The sequence below is a fragment of the Alosa pseudoharengus genome, unplaced genomic scaffold (assembly GCF_046254945.1).
Source record: "Alosa pseudoharengus isolate Yale_2024_CS ecotype anadromous, Long Island Sound unplaced genomic scaffold, YU_APseudo_1.1 YU_APseudo_1.1_scf_12, whole genome shotgun sequence".
Taxonomy (NCBI): Eukaryota; Metazoa; Chordata; class Actinopteri; order Clupeiformes; family Clupeidae; genus Alosa; species Alosa pseudoharengus.
This window is the reverse complement of record NW_027468587.1, coordinates 2,293,966-2,313,216: the sequence shown is the minus strand read 5'-3', so window position 1 is coordinate 2,313,216 and position 19,251 is coordinate 2,293,966. Positions and strand designations below refer to the sequence as shown.

Here is a 19,251-nt window from a genome sequence, read left to right as displayed (position 1 = left end):
AACAAACCCATGTCTTATGTTTTGTCCTTTTTCAGTGTACATTTGTTAGATTGTTTCCACGGGGAACCCATGGCTACTTGGTACAGTAGTTGACTGGCAGCTGTTCCACAAGAATATTAGAAATGATTTGGGACTGGAAGTGTGTACAGTGAAACTTTGTTGAGGACGTGACTGCCACAGAATACAGATGTATGACCATTTCATTGTGCAAGTCCTGTCGGCCTGTGCAGAATAGGCCCTAGCACTGTGCAAGTTTACAACTCAATAACAAACACGTACAGAGCTTCAACAGAACTGTAAACCTGTTGGTCCATCGTACAGAGCTTTAACAGAACTCTAAACCTGTTGGTCCATCGTACAGAGCTTTAACAGAACTCTAAACCTGTTGGTCCATCGTACAGAGCTTCAACAGAACTCTAAACCTGTTGGTCCGTTCACTTAGCTACACCATCGCCAGGACCAGTGTGGCTCTTGTAGAGTTTTGTTAAAAGTAAAACTAAACAGTTGAAATATCGTACAAAGTTCACTCCAAAGAACCATAGTTACACATTTCACAAAAGTAAAGCTTAGCTTTGCAGCCCCCTTCCCCAATTCCTTTCATTTGTAAACAGCCATCTGACTTTCAGGAGCTCGTTACAAGGCCTCAAGGCCAGGGAGCGCATTCAGGCAAAGCCTAGTCCGGCCTCTCTGTTTCAGGCTGCTGCCTCTGCTTTGCGGGCCACAAGTTCATGCTTAGGAGGTGGTGCTAGAGTTAGCGTCCGGCCAACAGCCTTGTCGCCAACACCCCCCAGCTGATGTTGCAGAGACAAAAAGAAAAAGAAACATGTCTCTCTGCGAGCCAAATGTCCAAGCCCAGGTAGTCTGGGTCCCAGCAAAGCCAAGTTGGGCTGAAAAGCCAACCCTGACTTTATTCTCAGTGGACCATAACCTGTGTGTGTGCGAGCAGGGCAGGGCACACAGCGTCTTGGAGAATCCAGTGGTGTGAAGTTGGCCTGTCTGATTGTACAGTAGATGGGTGTGTGTGTAGACACTCATAATGCTGCAGTCGCTGTGGTGATTTTGTGAATGTCCATAAGGTTGCGCTGCCGAGCTTTCTCGTTGGTGATGCTCTCCAGGTGCGACTTTGGGGCCCATCCTCGGTGTCTGTCCGACATGCGGGTTCCCTCCACCCACCCTGCATGAGAGAGGAGGGCAGAGGTCAGCACACAGTGTTTGTGTGTGTGTGTTGTGTCTGCAGGTTACTCACTAGTTTTACTGTTAAGATCCCCAATACTAATACTTATACTAATGTTTTAGTCATATTTGTATGTATATATATTTATAATATACATTTGTATGTATATATATTTATAATATAAATTTGTATAAATGAGTAGCTGTGTCCAAACTTTTGACTGGTAGTACACACACACACACACACGCGCGCGCATGCACACACACACACACACACACACACACCGGTTAGATCCCCAACCAGTAGGAAAAATGTGGGTGGAGCACTGCTCTCCCATGCCCACATCCACGGCTGAGGTGCCCTTGAGCAAGGCACCTAACCCCTCACTGCTCCCCTTGAGCAAGGCACCTAACCCCTCACTGCTCCCCTTGAGCAAGGCTCCTAACCCCTCACTGCTCCCCTTGAGCAAGGCACCTAACCCCTCACTGCTCCCCTTGAGCAAGGCTCCTAACCCCTCACTGCTCCCCTTGAGCAAGGCTCCTAACCCCTCACTGCTCCCCTTGAGCAAGGCACCTAACCCCTCACTGCTCCCCGAGCGCCGCTGTAGCAAGGCACCTAACCCCTTACTGCTCCCCAAGTGCTCACTGCTCCGGGTTAGTGTGTGCTTCACCTCACTGTGTGTTCACTATGTGCTCTGTGTGTTCACTAATTCACGGATGGGATAAATGCAGAGACCAAATTCCTTGTATACACAAGTATACTTGGCCTAGAAACCTGATTTACGATTTACATTTTTACATTTACATTCTGTCCACAGATTTCAGTGAACCCTAGGCTGATGATAGATAGATTGATTGATAGATAGATAGATAGATAGATACTTTATTGATCCCCAAGGGGAAATTCAAGTGTAGTCACTGTAGTTACCGTCACTGCTCTCCTGATGGACCAATAGGACATCAGCTTTCTCCAGGCCGAGCTCGTCTGGTTGCTGGGCCACCAAGGCACGTATGCACTGCATCTGAGGAAAATCTGTTTGCGTACGTGTGAGAGAGAGAAAACGTGATTAGAAACATTTAAATATTTGGGGTTTTGTCTTGTCAACAAGAGCCTACATGTTTCCCTAACATCTCTTTCTGGTTAGACAACCCTCTCTTTCAGAGCGCAGTCTCTGTCTGTGACGCTCCAGCCTTGATTAAACACCTAATGCTACTAATCACATGTCCTTCTGGGAGTCTGAAGCATCATCTGATCTGTTTGTGGCTGGCTGGCTGGCTGGAGGCGATATTCCCAATAAAACAGCAGGGGGCGCCACTCCCTCTGACTGCGGTCACTTTAATGGAACCAGCTGAGCTGGCCTGGTTTACGACAGAACTTCCTGTGGAAGGAGCGCAGAGTGACACATACCCTGGGCTGCTGTGAAGTCCACCTCAGGGTGGGGGCTGGAAATGGCTGAGATCCAGCGCAACTTATCACTCCTACACACACACACACACACACACACACACACACACACACACACACACACACGACAAAAAGTTTATCTATTAGTAAACAGGAAGCAAAGCTATCATGTGTTTCTTGTATCCCAGTGACTGCAGCAACTGGATCGGTGTGAGACTGACTGTAAGCATGGACTGGGATACAAAGTCATCATTTATACACTGAAATAAAACAAAATTAACAAAAACTAACAGCTTAGGTCACCTCTGTCACAAAGTCAATGTTAAAAAAACAACATCAAAAGTACATAGATAAACACACACATGAATGCACTCACTCATTCCCCTCCCCCACTTACAGTGTGCCTGTCCTCAGCAGCAGCATTTTCCTGGACAAGTAAAGGCGGAAGACGTTCTTCTTCAGCGAGTGGAGTTTGACCCGACAGTTTTCTGCGCGCAGCTCGGCCACGGGAGCATGATCAATCACAGTGAACCGCCCGCCCCTGGTACAGAATCAACAACAAGAAGCAGATTAGGTGAGGTGACCTGACGAGCAGACCACACCACGGACGCTCTTTGCTCTGAAAAAACAAACCTGCTAAATTGAGAGGAGAGAACAATAAGGCCCTGAGTCACCTTGCTGCAGTTCACATTCTGCTGGGCTGTGCAGTAGCATGTGGGCAGACTTGTCCATGTGAGTCATGGCAAACCAGTAGGAGTGGAGAGGCACTTCTACAAGCATGTTAATCCAAACCGTTTTGTTTTTTACTGTTTTTTTCCCCTGCTGATCTACAGAGGTGTTATTCTTCAGACTCGACCTCAACTGACTCCTCCCAGTCTTCTGAATTCCATTAAAGACACAACAACAGGCCAATGAAGCAATCAGTGTACACGACAGTGGGGCTGGTAAGGATGGCTGTGGTTTGACTGAAGCCATGAGGCTGGAGGCCGAGTCAAGTAAGGGATGTTCTGAGATAACCCCACTCCGGAATGTCTTTCGTCCAAACAGAAATGAAGAAATATTTTAACTGTACCTAACTGTTGATTCATGCACAACCGCCTGTGCCCTAATCTGTGACCGCAGCACACTAGTGCACTTCTCTCCTTCCTTTTCCCATGACAAGCAATGGTTTACAACTACAGTGATTCACACAGACACAAATCCTCTTCAAACTGCGGTAGAACCCATTGTGGCAACATCTCTTTCAATAATGATTCATCACTGGGTGTGAAATGTCGCTTTGGAGCCTTTAATTATTTCTTCAAAGGCAACTCAACTGGGTAGTTTTACAATCAGAGTAAGTGCTTGAAATGATCTGCATACATGTCTGTATACCTCAAAATATCTGATTATGTTGGATAACTGTATGCTGTTATTATTGCCTAGACTAGACATTTTTCAGTAATGTTCAGCCTAAACTTGACATTACATTTTAAAACTACACCACTTCAACACATCCTATTAACAGAATTTTACTATAGACAGAAAACCTGACCACACTAGGACTATAGGTTACAATTGTCAGGCTGAAGAGAGCACAGAATGATCATGATTTTAACAGAAATGGTGGGAATTTTAAATATAGGTCAAATTTTGAAATATATGTCAAAATATGGTTGACCTGGTTGAACTTAAACTTATATAACATATACAAATTCAACACCATAATACTGATCTAATTGTACAACTACTTTTCTCTACTCAACACGTTAATTAAAAAGTACAGCATGATGCAGCTTACTTAACCACTCTTACTTAAATTATATTAACCCAAGGAACAATAACAAGCACTTTAAACATTATAGTCATATTTAAAGGTGCTCTAAGCGATGCTGAGTAACGTCACTTCGGTTGACTTTCAAACAAAACAGAGAGCTAGCTCGCTACTTCCTCCCCCTCCCTCCCGTGCTGCTCCCGTTCAATTGAAACTCTCCTAAACGCGCATCTCGTCTGTGATTTGCTGGAACAGTTTATGTTTTTATGGGCTAGGTTTGCCCAGGTTGTTTTTGTTGCCGTTTTTGGAGCCTGGGGTGTCCACAGAGATAGCGTTTTCTACAGTATATTCAGGACACAGACAGCTAGTGCTCAGTGATGCCAGTAACGCGTTAGTCTATTTTGACCACTTTTTTCGGTAAGGAGTAATCTAACGCGCTACTATTTACAAATCAGTAATCATATTAAAGTTACTTATCCAAATCACTGTGCGTTACTATTTTTGTCATTTTCCTTAGTAAAAAGATATATTCTTTGCTTTCTTCTTGTCTCGGCGATTAACGTCATGTAGGCTATGCCAACCTTTTCAGCATGAGGACAACTCACGTGTAAATCCACACAGCGACACAAATGTAAACAACATGGGAGGAGAGAGATGCACGTTTTATCTATACAGTCATTATTTTGAGTTTGTGTCAGCTAAACATGACAACATTAAGGTACGTTGTACATTCTGTGCTGGCGACAAAGTGCTGTCCAGCTACATCCCAAGTCTCCCGAAGTTTTGGGAGTCTCCCACATATTGATATCCTGACGCCCGCAAATTACATAAAATCTCCCGGAACCTAGAGCGAACAAGAGCACGCAAGCCAGACTTCAAATCGCGTGTGCATCTAAGTTTAACGCGCACACAACGGAGAGGGAGAGAGAGAGGAGTGGTGCGTGTGTGCCTGCAAGCGCATCCAAGACAGAGAGCATCCTGGTCTGTTTTGCTAAATCAACCAATCAGTTTTCAGTGTAGGTGGGCTTATCTCTTTTCTCCCGAACTTAATTAATCAGTTCAGTTAGTGTATCTAGGAACAGGAGCGTCATGGCAGAGTCAGTGCCCCTCAAAAAGGAACATTTAAGACCCATTTCACATCAGACTACACAAAAGTGTACCCAATTGTCTCATACGAGTAAAACGTAATGATAGTATTGCACACTGCACTGTTTGTAACAGTGACTTAGCATTGCTCATGGCGGGTTAAATGATTGCAAAAGACTTGTTGAGGTGAGTTTAAGAAGTGTAATTTAATTTGCATATTCAGGCCTATACTGGATGGCTAGTTGCCAAGGCTACATGAAAAGGCCAAACTACCAAAATCTACATATTTTACTATCACAATTTCTATCAATAGGCCTTCCTTATTTGGTGTACTGGCTAGACATTATTGAACAAACATCTGCATTTTTAGTATCTAAGTAGGTTAGGTTGGGATGTCTGCTATACGTTGTTGGCATTACTGTTAAAATGCACTTCCAGTATAGTGAGTATTGGCAAAACCGGTTATCATTTTTATGTTGAGGCGGTGGGGGTGTTGTCGGCAGCTGCTGAAAGTAACTAATAAAGTAACTTGTAATCTAACTTAGTTACTTTTAAAATCAAGTAATCAGTAAAGTAACTAAGTTACTTTTTAAAGGAGTAATCAGTAATCAGATTATTTTTTCAAGGTAACTGTGGCAACACTGCTAGTGGTTGGTTAGGTGATGTTTGCAGTAAGTGACATAAAATTTGCCTGGCGGGCCATCCTATCATTGAAATGTATAGTCTGGAATCGAACCATTCACCTCGCTTAATCCAAGGGGCGGGCAGAGAATTGTCTTTTAAACTGCCTAGGCATGCAATAGGCCAGCGCTACGACCATATCCGTATCCGGTCGGCAAAACGGCAAATACATCCTTCTTCGAAAGGAATGACTTAAATGCATTGTGTTGCTCAACTCCTCAAAAGTTGACGCCAACGCCGATTCAAACAACCGCTCTTCGTTCGCCATAGCCACCTTCCTTGTTGTTCACTGTCGCAGGACTGTCGTTATCCTGTTAAGCCCGCCTTAAGACTCTCTAACAAAATAGAGCGCTGTGATTGGATGACGTCCACGGCGTCAGCCAATAGAAATCCCTATGGTTTGATACTAGACGTACAGGCTGAGCAAATTAATTTGCCGCTGCTAGGGTGCGTCTAGATTTCTAGGCTAACATAAAATGTTTTAGCCTAAAAAATGCGTAATCCATTACACAATGTAAGACAAATTGAAATGCTCATGGTGAGTTTTCTGTAGTCTTTAACCAAATGAAAACACCACTGGTGTTTAAAGGGAAAGAATCCCAGAGTTTGAGATTTGTCATGTTGTCTTTTATAACAATGATTACGACATCTTGAATTTCCCCTGGGGATCAATAAAGTATCTATCTATCTATCTAATTCACAAATAATGTTTACCGCTGTAGTTGTTTTGTGTGTGTGTGTGTATGTGTGTGTGTGTGTGTTCTACTCACTCTTTGGGCAGGGAGAGCAGCAGGTAATCATTGAAGAGATGAATGTAGACACTACGCTCCGTCTCCTTCATGGAGAAATCCATCAGCTCTGTCACCATGCCCTCCCTGACCATCCGCCTGGACTGACTGATCAGTGGCAAGGTCTGACAAACAAACAATTAACAAAACAACATCAACACTACTCTAAATGAGTAACCTACAACCACATATATCAACATTATGTCTTAAAGGAACCGTATGTAAGAAATGTATTTCAATTAATCATAAAATGGCCCTGAAATGTCACTAGACATTAAGAAATCATGTTCATTTCAAATACGTATATCACTGACAACAGTAGTACGGCCAGGATATTGTCATTTAAAAAGTGAAGTTGCAGCCCTCAACTGATGTTGATGTTGTGTTTTGTCATGTCATGTTGTGTTTTGGCCTGATGCGCCACCCTCCACCTATCTAGTAATCACGAAGTCAGTAGTGTTTCAGCATCCGGGTTGGCAACCTCAAGTCAGGGGGGAGGGAGAGGGGATACACCGCTCTACAGTACTTTGAAAGTGATTGCAGTACCAGTTTTGGCCACAATCTTACATATGGTTCCTTTAACTTTCATTACAGCCCAATATAGTTTTCAATTGTTTGATGGATAAAAAAAAAATCAAATCAGGTAATCAGATGAAACAGTTTGTTTATTTCTCTTTCACTAGTTTTAGGACTCACCTTGCATTCAAAGTCCACCTTGGCGCTAAGAGATACCAGTGACTCAATACTCTTCATCTGTGTAATGCTCTCATTGCTGTCCTGAATCATCTGCAACAAGGTGCATTCAGGAAGAGTGTTATTTGACAGGGTTAAAGAATTTTGTCCGGAGGTTGAAATGGTGAAATGTGTGATTCTCACCTTCTCCAAAAGCTTCATGGCTTTAATGGCTTGCGCTTCGTCGTCTGACTTAGGAGCCGTTCTTTTCACAATATTCTAGAGGAAAAGAAATCAGAAGATCAGTACAAACACCGAAGAGATGCCAAGGACCTTCCCTGCGTTTCAAAGGAGGGCCGTTATACGGCGGAGAGAAGAGGAGGTTATGTGCAGGAGAAAGCTGGGTGTACCTGCACCAGGAGTTTGAGGCGGGTGATGCGCTGGAAGGGGAGGATCAGGAAGGAGCGGAGGGGGAGTCTCTGGCACACCGGGCTGCGTTCCAGCTTCTCCACACAGCGCTTGAAGCTCGGGTTCTCATCCCTGACCAACAACACGAGAGAGAGAGAGGTAACTAGTTGGGTATGCACACATCTAAACTCATTCTTCTCAGCTTTATTTAACTCTATTACATTAAACTGAGCATAGAGCAGAGATCCTCATTCCTGCTGCTGTACTGCATGTTTGCCTTCCTTCCCTGGTCCCAATACCACTGAGCACATCATTAGTGCCTGTGATCAACACAACCTGGCGGGGGTGTGTGTGTATGTGTATGTTTGCCATCCAAATACCACTGAGCACAGTGTTTGTGATTAACACAACCTGATTCAAGGTTAGAGAGAATAGAACATTTGAGTGGGTGTGGCGGGGGTGGTGTTGTGGTGTGTATGTGTGTGTGTGTGTGTGTGTGTGTGTTAATGAGGCGGGCTTGAGAAGCACTGCATGGGCAGATTTTGGTTACTTTTGGTAACGTGTTAGAGGTAGGTGGACGTCAGTGAGAATCGATGTGAGCGCCGCTGGAGCAGACGTGCAGTACTCACATGAGGCGCTGGTAGGTCTTGTCCTGGTACGACTGGTTGGTGAGGTACGGCACATACACCATGCGGAACATCTGGCAGTGCCGCGTGATGATGTCACACACGTCAAAGTGCAGCGTGTTGTTCTCCACCCGCTCCTCCAGCTTGGTCAGGAAACTGCACGTCACCATGGAAACGAAGAAACGTCAAACAAATCAGCACATTGTGCAAGGGGTGTAAGCTTATCAATATTTGTGCAAACTCACTGAAGGCATATAAGGTGAATTGACCATTTTATTGATTTCACTTCATTCTTATTTGGTGGAGGAGATTAACAGCCACGCACACAAAAGAACACAATGTGATTCAGCAACGCAAACAGCTCCTCTCAGACCTTGGGTCTGGCTCAATGGAGGAGATGAAAGCTTATCCAAGATCAACAGAAAATTGATTTTCCTTTTACCATAATATTATCTCGTTAGCACATTAGCACACACAGTAACTGAGAAATCAGTAGCACACAACAGGAGGGGGATCATTAACACATAGTGCCCAAGGTCTGATCCTCTCAATCCAGATCAAATCTAATTAAATCAACTTTATTTATATAGCACATTTCATGTGACAAGCACAGACCCAATGTGCTCCAAAATAAAGGGACACAACCAACAAGACATGACCAAACAATAAAGATTAGATTGACATGACAAGACATGACCAAACAATAAAGATTAGATTGACATGACAAGACATGACCAAACAATAAAGATTAAATTGACATTAAAATACATATAATAACAAATGAATAAAAGTGAATTAAAAAATGGAAAATAATTGTAAAATAATGAAATGATCAATAATAATAAATAATAAAATATATTTAAAAAAAATAAATTATAATTAAACAATTAAATTACTTAAGCCGTGGCCTACTGGTTAGCGCTTCGGACTTTTAACCGGAGGGTTGCCGGTTCGAACCCCGACCAGTAGGCACGACTGAAGTGCCCTTGAGCAAGGCACCTAACCCCTCACTGCTCCCCGAGCGCCGCTGTTGTAGCAGGCAGCTCACTGCGCCGGGATTAGTGTGTGCTTCACCTCACTGTGTGTTCACTGTGTGCTGAGTGTGTTTCACTAATTCACGGATTGGGATAAATGCAGAGACCAAATTTCCCCTCACGGGATCAAGAGTATATATACTTATACTTTATACTTATAAGCCTAATTAAAAGCTTGTGAGAATAAGTTTTTAATCTGATTTGAAAAGAATACACTGTTGGAGCAGTCCCTAGTTCAGGAGGCAGGGAATTCCAAAGAGTGGGGGCAAGGAGCCCTTTACCTGAGGATCTTAGGGATCTGACTAACTATGATGTGCTTCACTAACCTATGACTGATGGCCCGGACATCAACGAGTCGAGAGAAGAGCCAGTTCCGATCCTGGCCTGTGAGAAAGCTCTCCAGGTCTTTGCACTTGACAAAGTGCTCGACCACAATGTCAAGACTGCGGCTGTAGGAGGCCTCGCTGGTCACCACCTCAAATCGGACCTGTCAGTCACAGCATGTGGTAGGGTGAGATCATGTCCAAACACAAAAACAAACCACTCAACACTAACACCCCCCAAATACCTAGGATCCCAGCACATTTGCTCACATGTTAAACATATTACGGGAGCGCAAACTACTTCTTCTACCTTCTCCTTCTCTCTGATTACATTCCAACTGGCACTTAAACTCCTCCACTATTCATGTGATTGTAAAAGTAGTATTTATTGTTATCCTAAGGTCTCCTTTGCAATGTAGCTTGAATGTTAGTCCTCATTTGAAATTTGCTTGTGCCTATAGGAACCTAATGTAAAGAGGCACTGCTGCTCCTTAACTGTGGTGTTCTTGACCAAATCAGCCCGGTAGAGAAAGTTTTATGTAACATTTGGGGACTACGGTTCCCCTAAGACCTTTAAAAAAGAACACATTCCTCAAATGCCCACAAATACCAATGCACACTTATGTCCATCCACATCCATGGTTGGAGAGGGGGTTGATGGGAAATGTAGTTTTGTACCTCCTGCAGCCTCCTCTGGTCTTCGCTCATCTCCTCCAGCTCAATGCTGTTCCTGACGCTGGGCAGCTCCTGCCAAAGGGACTGCGTCTGGCTGGAGATGGACACTCGGGGCGATGGGGGCCGGGGGGGCAGTTGGGGCACGGTCAGCGTGGACGCCCCACCGGAGAGGGCGCCCGATGAGGGGAGGGGGTGCGGGGGGGGCGGTATGGGGGGCAGGGGCCTCTGGGCAGGGCTGGGCTGGACGGTGGCGCCCGCGGTGGGCACGCATGGTGATGCCGGGTGGGTGGGGAGAAGGTCCTCGACCACAGAGAGCGTGTCGGCATCAGACTGCCGCAGGATCTCCCGGTTCAACACCACCTCGCTGTACTGCTGATAGAGCTGGGAGTCTGAGAGGGGGAAGAGAAAAAAGACAACACTGAAGCATGTCACTGGGAAAGGCAAATCTAGAAATAAGTAAAAAACGAACGTTAAACGAACGTTAAGCGAAAAAACGAAGGAGAGGCAAAGACAACGTTTGGGGGATGTTGGGAGTTGCACAACAAGAAAACTTAAAATAAAATTGCACTTCCAAAGTAGAGCAAAAGGGATGTCATTAGACAAATTCCTCCCCCTGCGTACTTGTTTGAAATGATAAATAAGCAACAGCAGCTGTTTTTTTCCACAGGCATTGGGCTGCCTGCCGTAACCTGTCCAAAGGCCCCGAGCAGTTTTTCAGAAAGCAGCTTGCGTCTCACCATGTTGTGGCTGAGCCACACTCTTCCACAGAACATCCTGCTCCCTTCTACAGAACTGGGCTCAATCAGAGTCACAGTGGGCCTCCAGTGCACTTAGTAACAGCTGATTAATTGTAATTGGACTGCAGGAGAACAAGTGACACAGGTGGAAAAGGGGAAGTGATGTGGCGTGGGGGGGAGGACACCTACTGAAGAATTTAGAGTTCCTTTTCTTCGTCGTCCTCCCAATGGAGTCCACCACTTTCCTGAGGGGGTGGAGAAAGAGGAAAGAATGTGTGTGTGTGAGAGAGAGAAAGAGAGAGAGAGAGAAAGAGAGAGAGAGACATGTATGAAGAAAAACAAAATGTATGTTAAAGGTCAATGCTGAAATCTTTTTACGTGCTCTTGTTATAAAAGCCTAAAGCCCGCACCAGATGGTACAGGAATTGCTGATGTTATCTAAACACATGCGCCTGTTACAGGCAGGCAAAAGCTCCATGCCCTCCATGTTCAGGAATGCACAGGATACACTAAGTCACACACAAGCGGAACCCTTCAGTGGGGGGGGTGCTTTACAGCCTGTTGCTGGAAATGGAACACCTTATTTCCCGTTAACCGTTGCTCTATTCATAGTTTTAGAAAGTCATACAGTTTAATGACACAGTGACCCGAAATGATACCGTTACTTTATCATTATACATTCATTTTAGATACATTTTGAGAAACATTCATTTAAGGTAAAGTTCTTCTCATCTTTGAACAAGCTTGCCTGACTTGTATTGATTGACAAGAGGTGTCTTCAGTAGTTCTTCTTACCTTAGTTCTACCTCGTTCCAGCTGAATCGCATGTCATCGTTTTCCTCCTCTGTAAAGGTGCACACACAGACACATGGGTACTCAGTGTTACAAGTCAGGACAACTCCCATACAGTTATCACACGTTCATGATCCAGTTATCACACATTCATGTAGTGACACTTATATACACACAGTAAGGCTGGCAAGTGTCTCATAGACACATAGTGCCAGCAGACAAGATTATCATCACACCAGAGAGTCACACATGCATAGTGTTGGACATATAAAGGAGCAAATAACAGTATATGGTCACACTCACTCACAAATACACAGAAAAGAAGAATGCGGTTAGCCACAGGTCCAGGTAAAAGTGAAATAAATACATGCGTGTGTACTAACTCACACCGAAAACCAGACCACATCCCTCGACCCAGAATACAGCGTAAAGCAGAGCAACACCATCACGGCTCAGAAACAAGTGCGAGGCAACACTGTTATGAGCCCCAGTTCTGTCTATCTTTCTCTCTTGCTGTGTGTGTGTGTGTGTGTGTTTGTGTGTGTGTGTGGGCGTTTTGTCCAAACTTCCGGTTAAACTGTTTAAAAGGCTCCATGCCTCTCTGATCCGGGGTATTCCGAGAAGAGCTTCCATTCAGTCGGAGTCTGAGTGCGTGTGAGCTACTCTACACCTGCCTGTCGCGATCCTCCTCTCTGACTTCACAGCCACGCCTCCCACCACAGGGAATTCCAGCCTTACTCAATCCAACTATGTGAGACTGTCTAGAAAATATCCTCTTTCGCAACAGCATACACCTACATTATTTCAACTAACCCTTACTGTGGCAGGACACACAATTAAAATATAGACAATAAACAACATACAACTTTATAGTTATGCAACAGGTGGTCACTTTTACTTGCTAGATGATTACTGTCCAGACTTTATGGCCTACCTGTCAGTCTAGTTTGGAGACAGTGACAGACTTGTATTGCTTACTGCCACTTTCTGTCCTGACACCTTAGCCTACATATGTTTTGTCTCAGTTGCTTACACACTATTACCAGGCTTATATGCTTATAAACTCAAAACCATAACACCATCTAGGTCTGTGGTTCAGGCCAGAACACTGCACAAAATTGCCTAAACATGGCCAAGACTCCAGTTAGCATGTAACCAGGTAACATGTTAGCATGTTGAGTGGTGTCAGACAGTGCATCCTCTTTGGGTAGCAGCTCATTGGTGTTGGAGCAAAAACATAATGCTCCAACTGGAACTGGCTTCTCATGATGTGGCCCGTGCTCCAAGCGAGACTCGACCACAGGGCCTCATGAGATCAACCAATTTGCTACAAAGCACTTGCAGATCTGACCATCGAAACCGTGAAAAAGCTGACCAGATCAGTGACCTCAGAATTGCCCCCCCCCCCCCCGCCCCCTTTTCACCGACATACAGCAACAGCATACAGCACTAGGTGTTTATAGTCACACTGTCTGTGTCCATCTGTCTTACCTGAGGCGAACACTCTGGTCCTGCGGTCTCTACTCACTTCTCCTCCTTCTCCCTCCTCCTCCTCCTCTTCCTCCTCCTCTCGTCTCTCTTTCTTCTCCGTCTTGCGGATCCCCCTCCTCCTCAGCCGCGCTTCTGTGCCCAGATCCCGAAAGCTGTTGGTGCTCAGTATCACACATTTCTCCCCCTTCTTAATCTCCGCCACGCCCCCCTCCCTCTCCCCTCCCCCTCCCCCTACCACGCCCCCCTCCCTCTCCCCTCCCCCTGCCTCCGCCACGCCCCCCTCCTTCTCCCCTCCCCCTCCCCCTGCCACGACCCCCTCCTTCTCCCCTCCCCCTCCCCCTGCCACGCCCCCCTCCTTCTCCCCTCCCCCTGCCTCCGCCACGCCCCCCTCCCTCTCCACGGATGAGTCACGGGACTGTGACGGCGCCTCGGGCGACTTGGCTTCGGAGTCGGTGTTTGCCTCTTGCCCTGACCCCTCTCCATCCCCTGCACCCACCTCTTCCTCACGTGCCTTTTCATCTTCCTCCACCTCTATGTGTCTGTGTCTGTGTCTGTGTCCCGCCCCTGTCTGTGCGTCAGTCTCCGCAGCGATCGCGCGCGTGTCATCCTCTCCATGCAAGTGTGTCTCACTCTCACCATGCAGCTCTGCCTCCATGTCCGCATGCACGTCCACTTGTGTTAAGCTCCCAGCATGCACCACGCTACCTCTCGGCTCCTCCCAGCGTGCCGGCTCTTCCTCCTCCTCCTCCTCCTCACCTAGGGGCGGCTGTGGCTCAGAGTCTGAGTCCCGTGCTTCTGGTCTCTTCTGGACTGTGACGTAGACTGGCATCGGCCCCGGTGCCGGTAGGCCCTCGGACGCCTGGTTTGGATCGGCGGGCCTCTTAGTCCGAGCCTCGGACGCCCCCTCTAACCCTGGGTCATCGGTGTAGCCGAGGATCTCTCGCACCACGCTGTTGGCCCACTTGAGGTGCGGCGCCTGGGAGTGGCGCTTCATCTCCTGCTCTGTAGCCCAGATCTCTCCATCCCCACTGGGCTGCTCCGCGGGGGGTCCCGCCTCCTGTCTCCCGTCTTTTATAACGGCGTACCCATAATCCTCCAGCCCACCAGGCTCGTCTGTGCCCACAGGTGGGTGTGCAGTGGGCTCTGGGCAGGAGTTTGCGTTGATTTGGTCATCTGATGATGCGGTCACCTCCTCCTGCACATGCTCATTAGAGAGTGATTGTCTCTCCGGCTCCTTCTCTGCGTCTTGCGTGTTTGGTGATTCAGCCCCATCGTCCTGATCCCTGTCTTTGGACAGAGTGGGTTCCTGTTTGGGTTTTCCGTCCCCAGTGAGGTCAAGAGACCTACGGTTGCTGTACTTGAGTTTAGAGTAGTCAGTCCGAACAGCAGGCATTGATTCGAGGTTATCCAGATCAAGGTAGGCCCTTCGACTGTGCAACTCTTTTCTGGGCAGTTTGTTTCCAACCACACAGAAGACGGTGCCAGCCTTGTCTCTGTCTGACGTTGTCCTCGTGACGTCCCCTGTCTCTCCCCCTCTCTGTCTCTCATGACCTCTCTGCGACTGCCTGGTGGCATCATCTCGGACCCCGCCATCCCAGAATTCCTTGCAGTCCTCGAAATTGTCCTCGTCCTCCTCCCCTCCGCTGGAGACGGTCACAAAGCCGTCCTCCACAGAAGGCGACGTCCGCCACACGCCTAGGACCTCTCCGTCGCTCAGCCCTTCGCTCCCCTCCTCCCTCTCTCGGTCGCTCTCCTCCGTTACGTTGGCCTCCCTCTCGTCCGTGCTCCCTGACTCGGAGCCCCCTCCCTCCCCAGGCCCCCCCCCATCTCGGCCGCGGTTCCCTGCAAACTCTCCGGCTCTCTCCAGCATGCGGTACTTGTCCTGCGGGCCCTGGCTAGCCGCCTCTGGCTCTCTGACTGCCGCCTCGCTCATGCTCACGAGCAGCTCCTCCTCTTGCGAAGACTCCCGCAAGGCTCTTGTTCTGTCGGAGCCTGGCACCAGCCACATTCTCCTCATGGTCCTCCCCTCTGGCCTCTCGCCTGCCCGCTCGTCCCGGTCAGCTCCCATCTTGTCCATTTCTTTCTTTCTCTCTCTCTCATCTTGACCGGTCACACTCCTCCTCTCTCCCTCCTGTGCCGTTGTGGCCTGGCTCTCAGGCCTCTTGTGTTCTCCCTGGACTGGCTCTCTTGGCCTCCTCCTCTCTCGCTCTGGAGTGCCCTCCTGTCCGGTCTCTCGGCCTTCGTTGCAGTCCCTTGCTTCTCTCCTCCGGCGCTCGTTCTCCAGGTCACTCCCGCCTGACATCCACTCCCCACTGCTTGAGGCCCGTGACTGCACCCTGAGCTGGTCACTACTCGGGGCCAATGACTGAGCCCTGAGCTGGTCACTACTCGGCTGGGTTCTAAACTGGGCACTCCTTGGTGATGGACTCCCTCCCCCCCCCCCTTCCCTTGCCCTCTCTCTCAGCCTCCTCTGCTCCCCCTCCCTCTCCGCAGGGCGCTCGCCCTCTCTGCGTCGGCCCACGTGTTCATCTCGTGGGTACGGTCGGCCAGCCTCCCTTTCTCTGCCACTCTGGTCATCCCTCCCCCTGCGCAGCGGGTCACTAAATTCATCCCTCCCCCTGCGCAGCGGGTCACTAAATTCATCCCTCCGCTTGTCCACAACTCTGTCTGTGTCCCTCCCTCGCTCTCTCGGTCTGTCCCGATCGTAATACCCGTCCCTATTTCTGCCCGTCTCTCTCTCTCTCTCCCTCTCTCTATCTCTCTCTCTCTCCCTCTCTCTATCTCTCTGTCTCTGTCTCTCTCTTTCTCTCCTCTCATCTCCTTCGTTGTCTCCCTCGCTCCTGCTGTGCTTGTGTTGCAGAGTCGCTGTGTATTCCACTCTTGCCCTAACGTTCCCTCTATTGCCCCCATCACTCTCTCCCTCGCTCCTTGCATCCCTCCGTCCCTCTCTCATGTATTCCTTCCCGTCCTTGTTACCCCCTCTTGGCCTGTCCATCCCACTCTCTTCCACCGTCGCTCTCTGTCGTTGGGGAGAGTAAGAGCGATTTGCTCGGTCACTCGCTCTTGGTCTTCCTCTCTCTCGTTCCATCTCCCGTGGTCCACGTGGGTCATTGCCCTCGGGGTTGCGCTCACGCCTCCTCTCTTGGTCGCTGGGGTCATATTCCCTCCTCTCCTCCCTCTCCAAGCTTCTCTGCACGTTCTGCTTCCAGTCCTCTATCAGCTGCCCTCTCTCCCTCTTCCTCCGCCTCTCATCCTCCCGGTACCTCTGGATGTCCTTGTCCCTCTGCTGGGCCATCTCTCGGTCCCCTTCTCTGCTGCGCTCCCCTCCACGCCCCGTCCTTGCCTGGCGCTCTTGGCTTGTGCCTGTGCCCCTCTCCACCTCCCAGTCTCTCCTCTTCCTCTCCACCTCCCAGTCTCTCCTCTTCCTCTCGTGCTCCGGGATGATGTTGGCTCTTCTGTTCGGCTCTCGGCTGGGCTTCCTCATCCTGGGGAAGGTGTCTCCTTTCGCCCTCTCTCCCTCCAAGTCCACCACTGGAACTGACTCCAGCATGGACAGCAATCTGCCGTTGGGACGCTTGGGTGTCCGTTGCTCTCTGCGTGGGTCTCTCTCTGCCTCTCCCCCTCGTCCCTTGAAGGTGGTGAAGCTCAGCTCTCTCTCTCTGTTCCAGCCCCGGCCGTCTGGTTCTGGGTCCCTTGGCCTTTCGCTTGGCCGGCCCGCGTCATTCTCTCTCCTCCATGTGGCGTGTGGGCTGACCTCGCGTCCTCCCCGCTCTGCTATTCGCAGCGTGTCCGCGTGAGTCAAGTTGGTGCGTCTGGTTTCCATGGCTACATACTTTCCTTAAACCTGTGGTGGCAGAAAAGCATGCCATTAATTAACTGCTTTTTCTCAGGTCAAGCCATAAGAAGAACACCTTATCCTTCTTATTGCATTTGGCTCAACAAAATGGTGACAAAATGACAGGGAGCTCCATGTCCTTTAGAGATTTATTAATGTTTTAAATGAGTCTTAAGATCATTCAGTTTGCAGCTGAAATGTGGCCAAAGGCCATTTTTCCACTCTCGACAGGTCATCTTCCTTACCATCAGCTAAAGGCATGTGCCTTGCAAGGAAAACTGCACTGTCTGTTATGCTTTCCTAGCCAAAAAATGCCATGGCATGGAACTTTTATGAAAACAGTGACTACATCATGCAACAACTTTGTGGATTATAGGAAAAATGCAAATTGACACATTTATTGGCTAATGGGGCTTATTTAAATGACTGATATAAGTCAAACTTTTAATAGCAAAAATCAATTTAAACAAAATATGAGAAACCTGATAACAGACACCAAGCTGCAAGAGCCTCAACTTGTGCATGAACTATACGACCTGCATACCTGCATATGACATCATTTCCTGTCACATACCAAACTGATGTTAAGGATAACAAATTCACTGCACAGATTTCTAACACTGTCTTTCCAGTTCAGTTTTGTGTATTCACACAAGTTCACTGAATTCATTCTCCCTCCCATTTAACAAATCCCCTCAACAATGTGAAAGGAACAGTCCTAAAATGGCTGTTGAACTAAATCTAAATATGCTTGCAAGTGAAGAATGCAAGCGGTAATACACAGGGCCTAACAGGGGGAGAGAGAGAGAGAGAGAGAGAGAGAGGGAGAGAGAGAGAGAGAAGGAGACTATTACAACATGGTGGACTGACACCCAACTTGGTGAATCACAGGAAACAGACATGTATGACCAGATTTTGTCACATTAAACCACTTTAAACAGGAAAAAGGGTCACTGAGTGTGAAAGCCACGCTCACTGGTCATTAATGACAGTAGCAAATCTCAGTGTCACCACTGGTAACCTGATAGTTGTGGTAACCGATAGTTGTGGACAGTATGTGTAATTTAGTGGTTAGTAGAGGTGGAGGGGGGAAAAGGCAGTCTAGCTGAGCAGAGAACTCACCTGAGTTTGGTATTTGGGCAGATCACGTCTCTCCCACACCGCTGTGTCGCTCCTCTGTCTCAGAAGATTTCTCAGAGGCTAGCAGGAGTTGCACAATACACACACATTCCACATATCTGTCTTGCTTTCCGCAGTGAGTGCTCAGAGGCCAGCCTCTCGTCTCCACGCCAAGGTGCGTTTGCCTGTTTCGTTCGAAACTTTCATCCAGTGCCTTGCCCAAGCCAAGACTTGTTTGCACAAATTCTAACTCCAAAGAAACAAATGTTTACACCACCACAAGAGCCTCTCCCCTCTCCGTTCCTCCCTGCCTCACTTTTCTCTCTCTCTCTCTCTTCTCTTTTTCTCCCTTTTGGTTTGGCCCCCCTCCTACCTCCCTCCTCAAATTCCCAAACAAGTCTGAACAGATTGACACTTATCTCACCCCTCCTCTCCTTGCTTCTCTCTCTCTCTCTCTCCTTCTCTGTCTCTCTCTCTCTCTCTCCGCTCAGTATTGTTTCACAGTCGAGTACATCTCATCGTGAAGGCAGTTTTCTTTAAACAGTCTCCCCCTCCTCCTCTCTCCACTCGACCCTGTGGTGTTTAGTTAGTGTTGATCTGAGATTGCGCCAGAACTCTCTCTCTCTCTCTGTTGCTCCCTTTCTGCTTTAGTC

The 19,251-nt window shown here is 47.9% G+C and overlaps 1 protein-coding gene across 1 annotated transcript; it reads right to left on the bottom strand.

Moving 5' to 3' along the window:
• Positions 1 to 139: 139 nt before the first annotated feature.
• arhgef5 (Rho guanine nucleotide exchange factor (GEF) 5) lies at positions 140 to 19,251 on the bottom strand. The gene is made up of 15 exons (XM_076279720.1): positions 18,602 to 19,251; positions 14,401 to 17,488; positions 12,157 to 12,205; positions 11,551 to 11,606; positions 10,628 to 11,013; positions 9,953 to 10,113; positions 8,596 to 8,748; positions 7,969 to 8,098; positions 7,763 to 7,837; positions 7,583 to 7,672; positions 6,869 to 7,011; positions 2,976 to 3,119; positions 2,582 to 2,652; positions 2,102 to 2,206; positions 140 to 1,174 (listed from the first exon to the last, which is right to left on the bottom strand). The coding sequence occupies exons 2-15, from the start codon at positions 17,465 to 17,467 to the stop codon at positions 1,032 to 1,034; spliced, it is 4,773 nt and encodes a 1,590-aa protein (XP_076135835.1). The 5' UTR covers positions 17,468 to 17,488; positions 18,602 to 19,251; the 3' UTR covers positions 140 to 1,031.

Bases quoted from the DNA above. Each gene is read 5' to 3' on its own strand.
- arhgef5 (XM_076279720.1), bottom strand. From the start codon at position 17,467: ATGGAAACCAGACGCACCAACTTGACTCACGCGGACACGCTGCGAATA. The intron at 8,749-9,952 runs GTTAGTGAAGCA...GGTGACGTGCAG, and splicing joins GTCCGGGCCATCAGTCATAG to TTTCCTGACCAAGCTGGAGG. The intron at 7,838-7,968 runs GTACACCCAGCT...CTTTTCCTCTAG, and splicing joins GCCTCAAACTCCTGGTGCAG to AATATTGTGAAAAGAACGGC.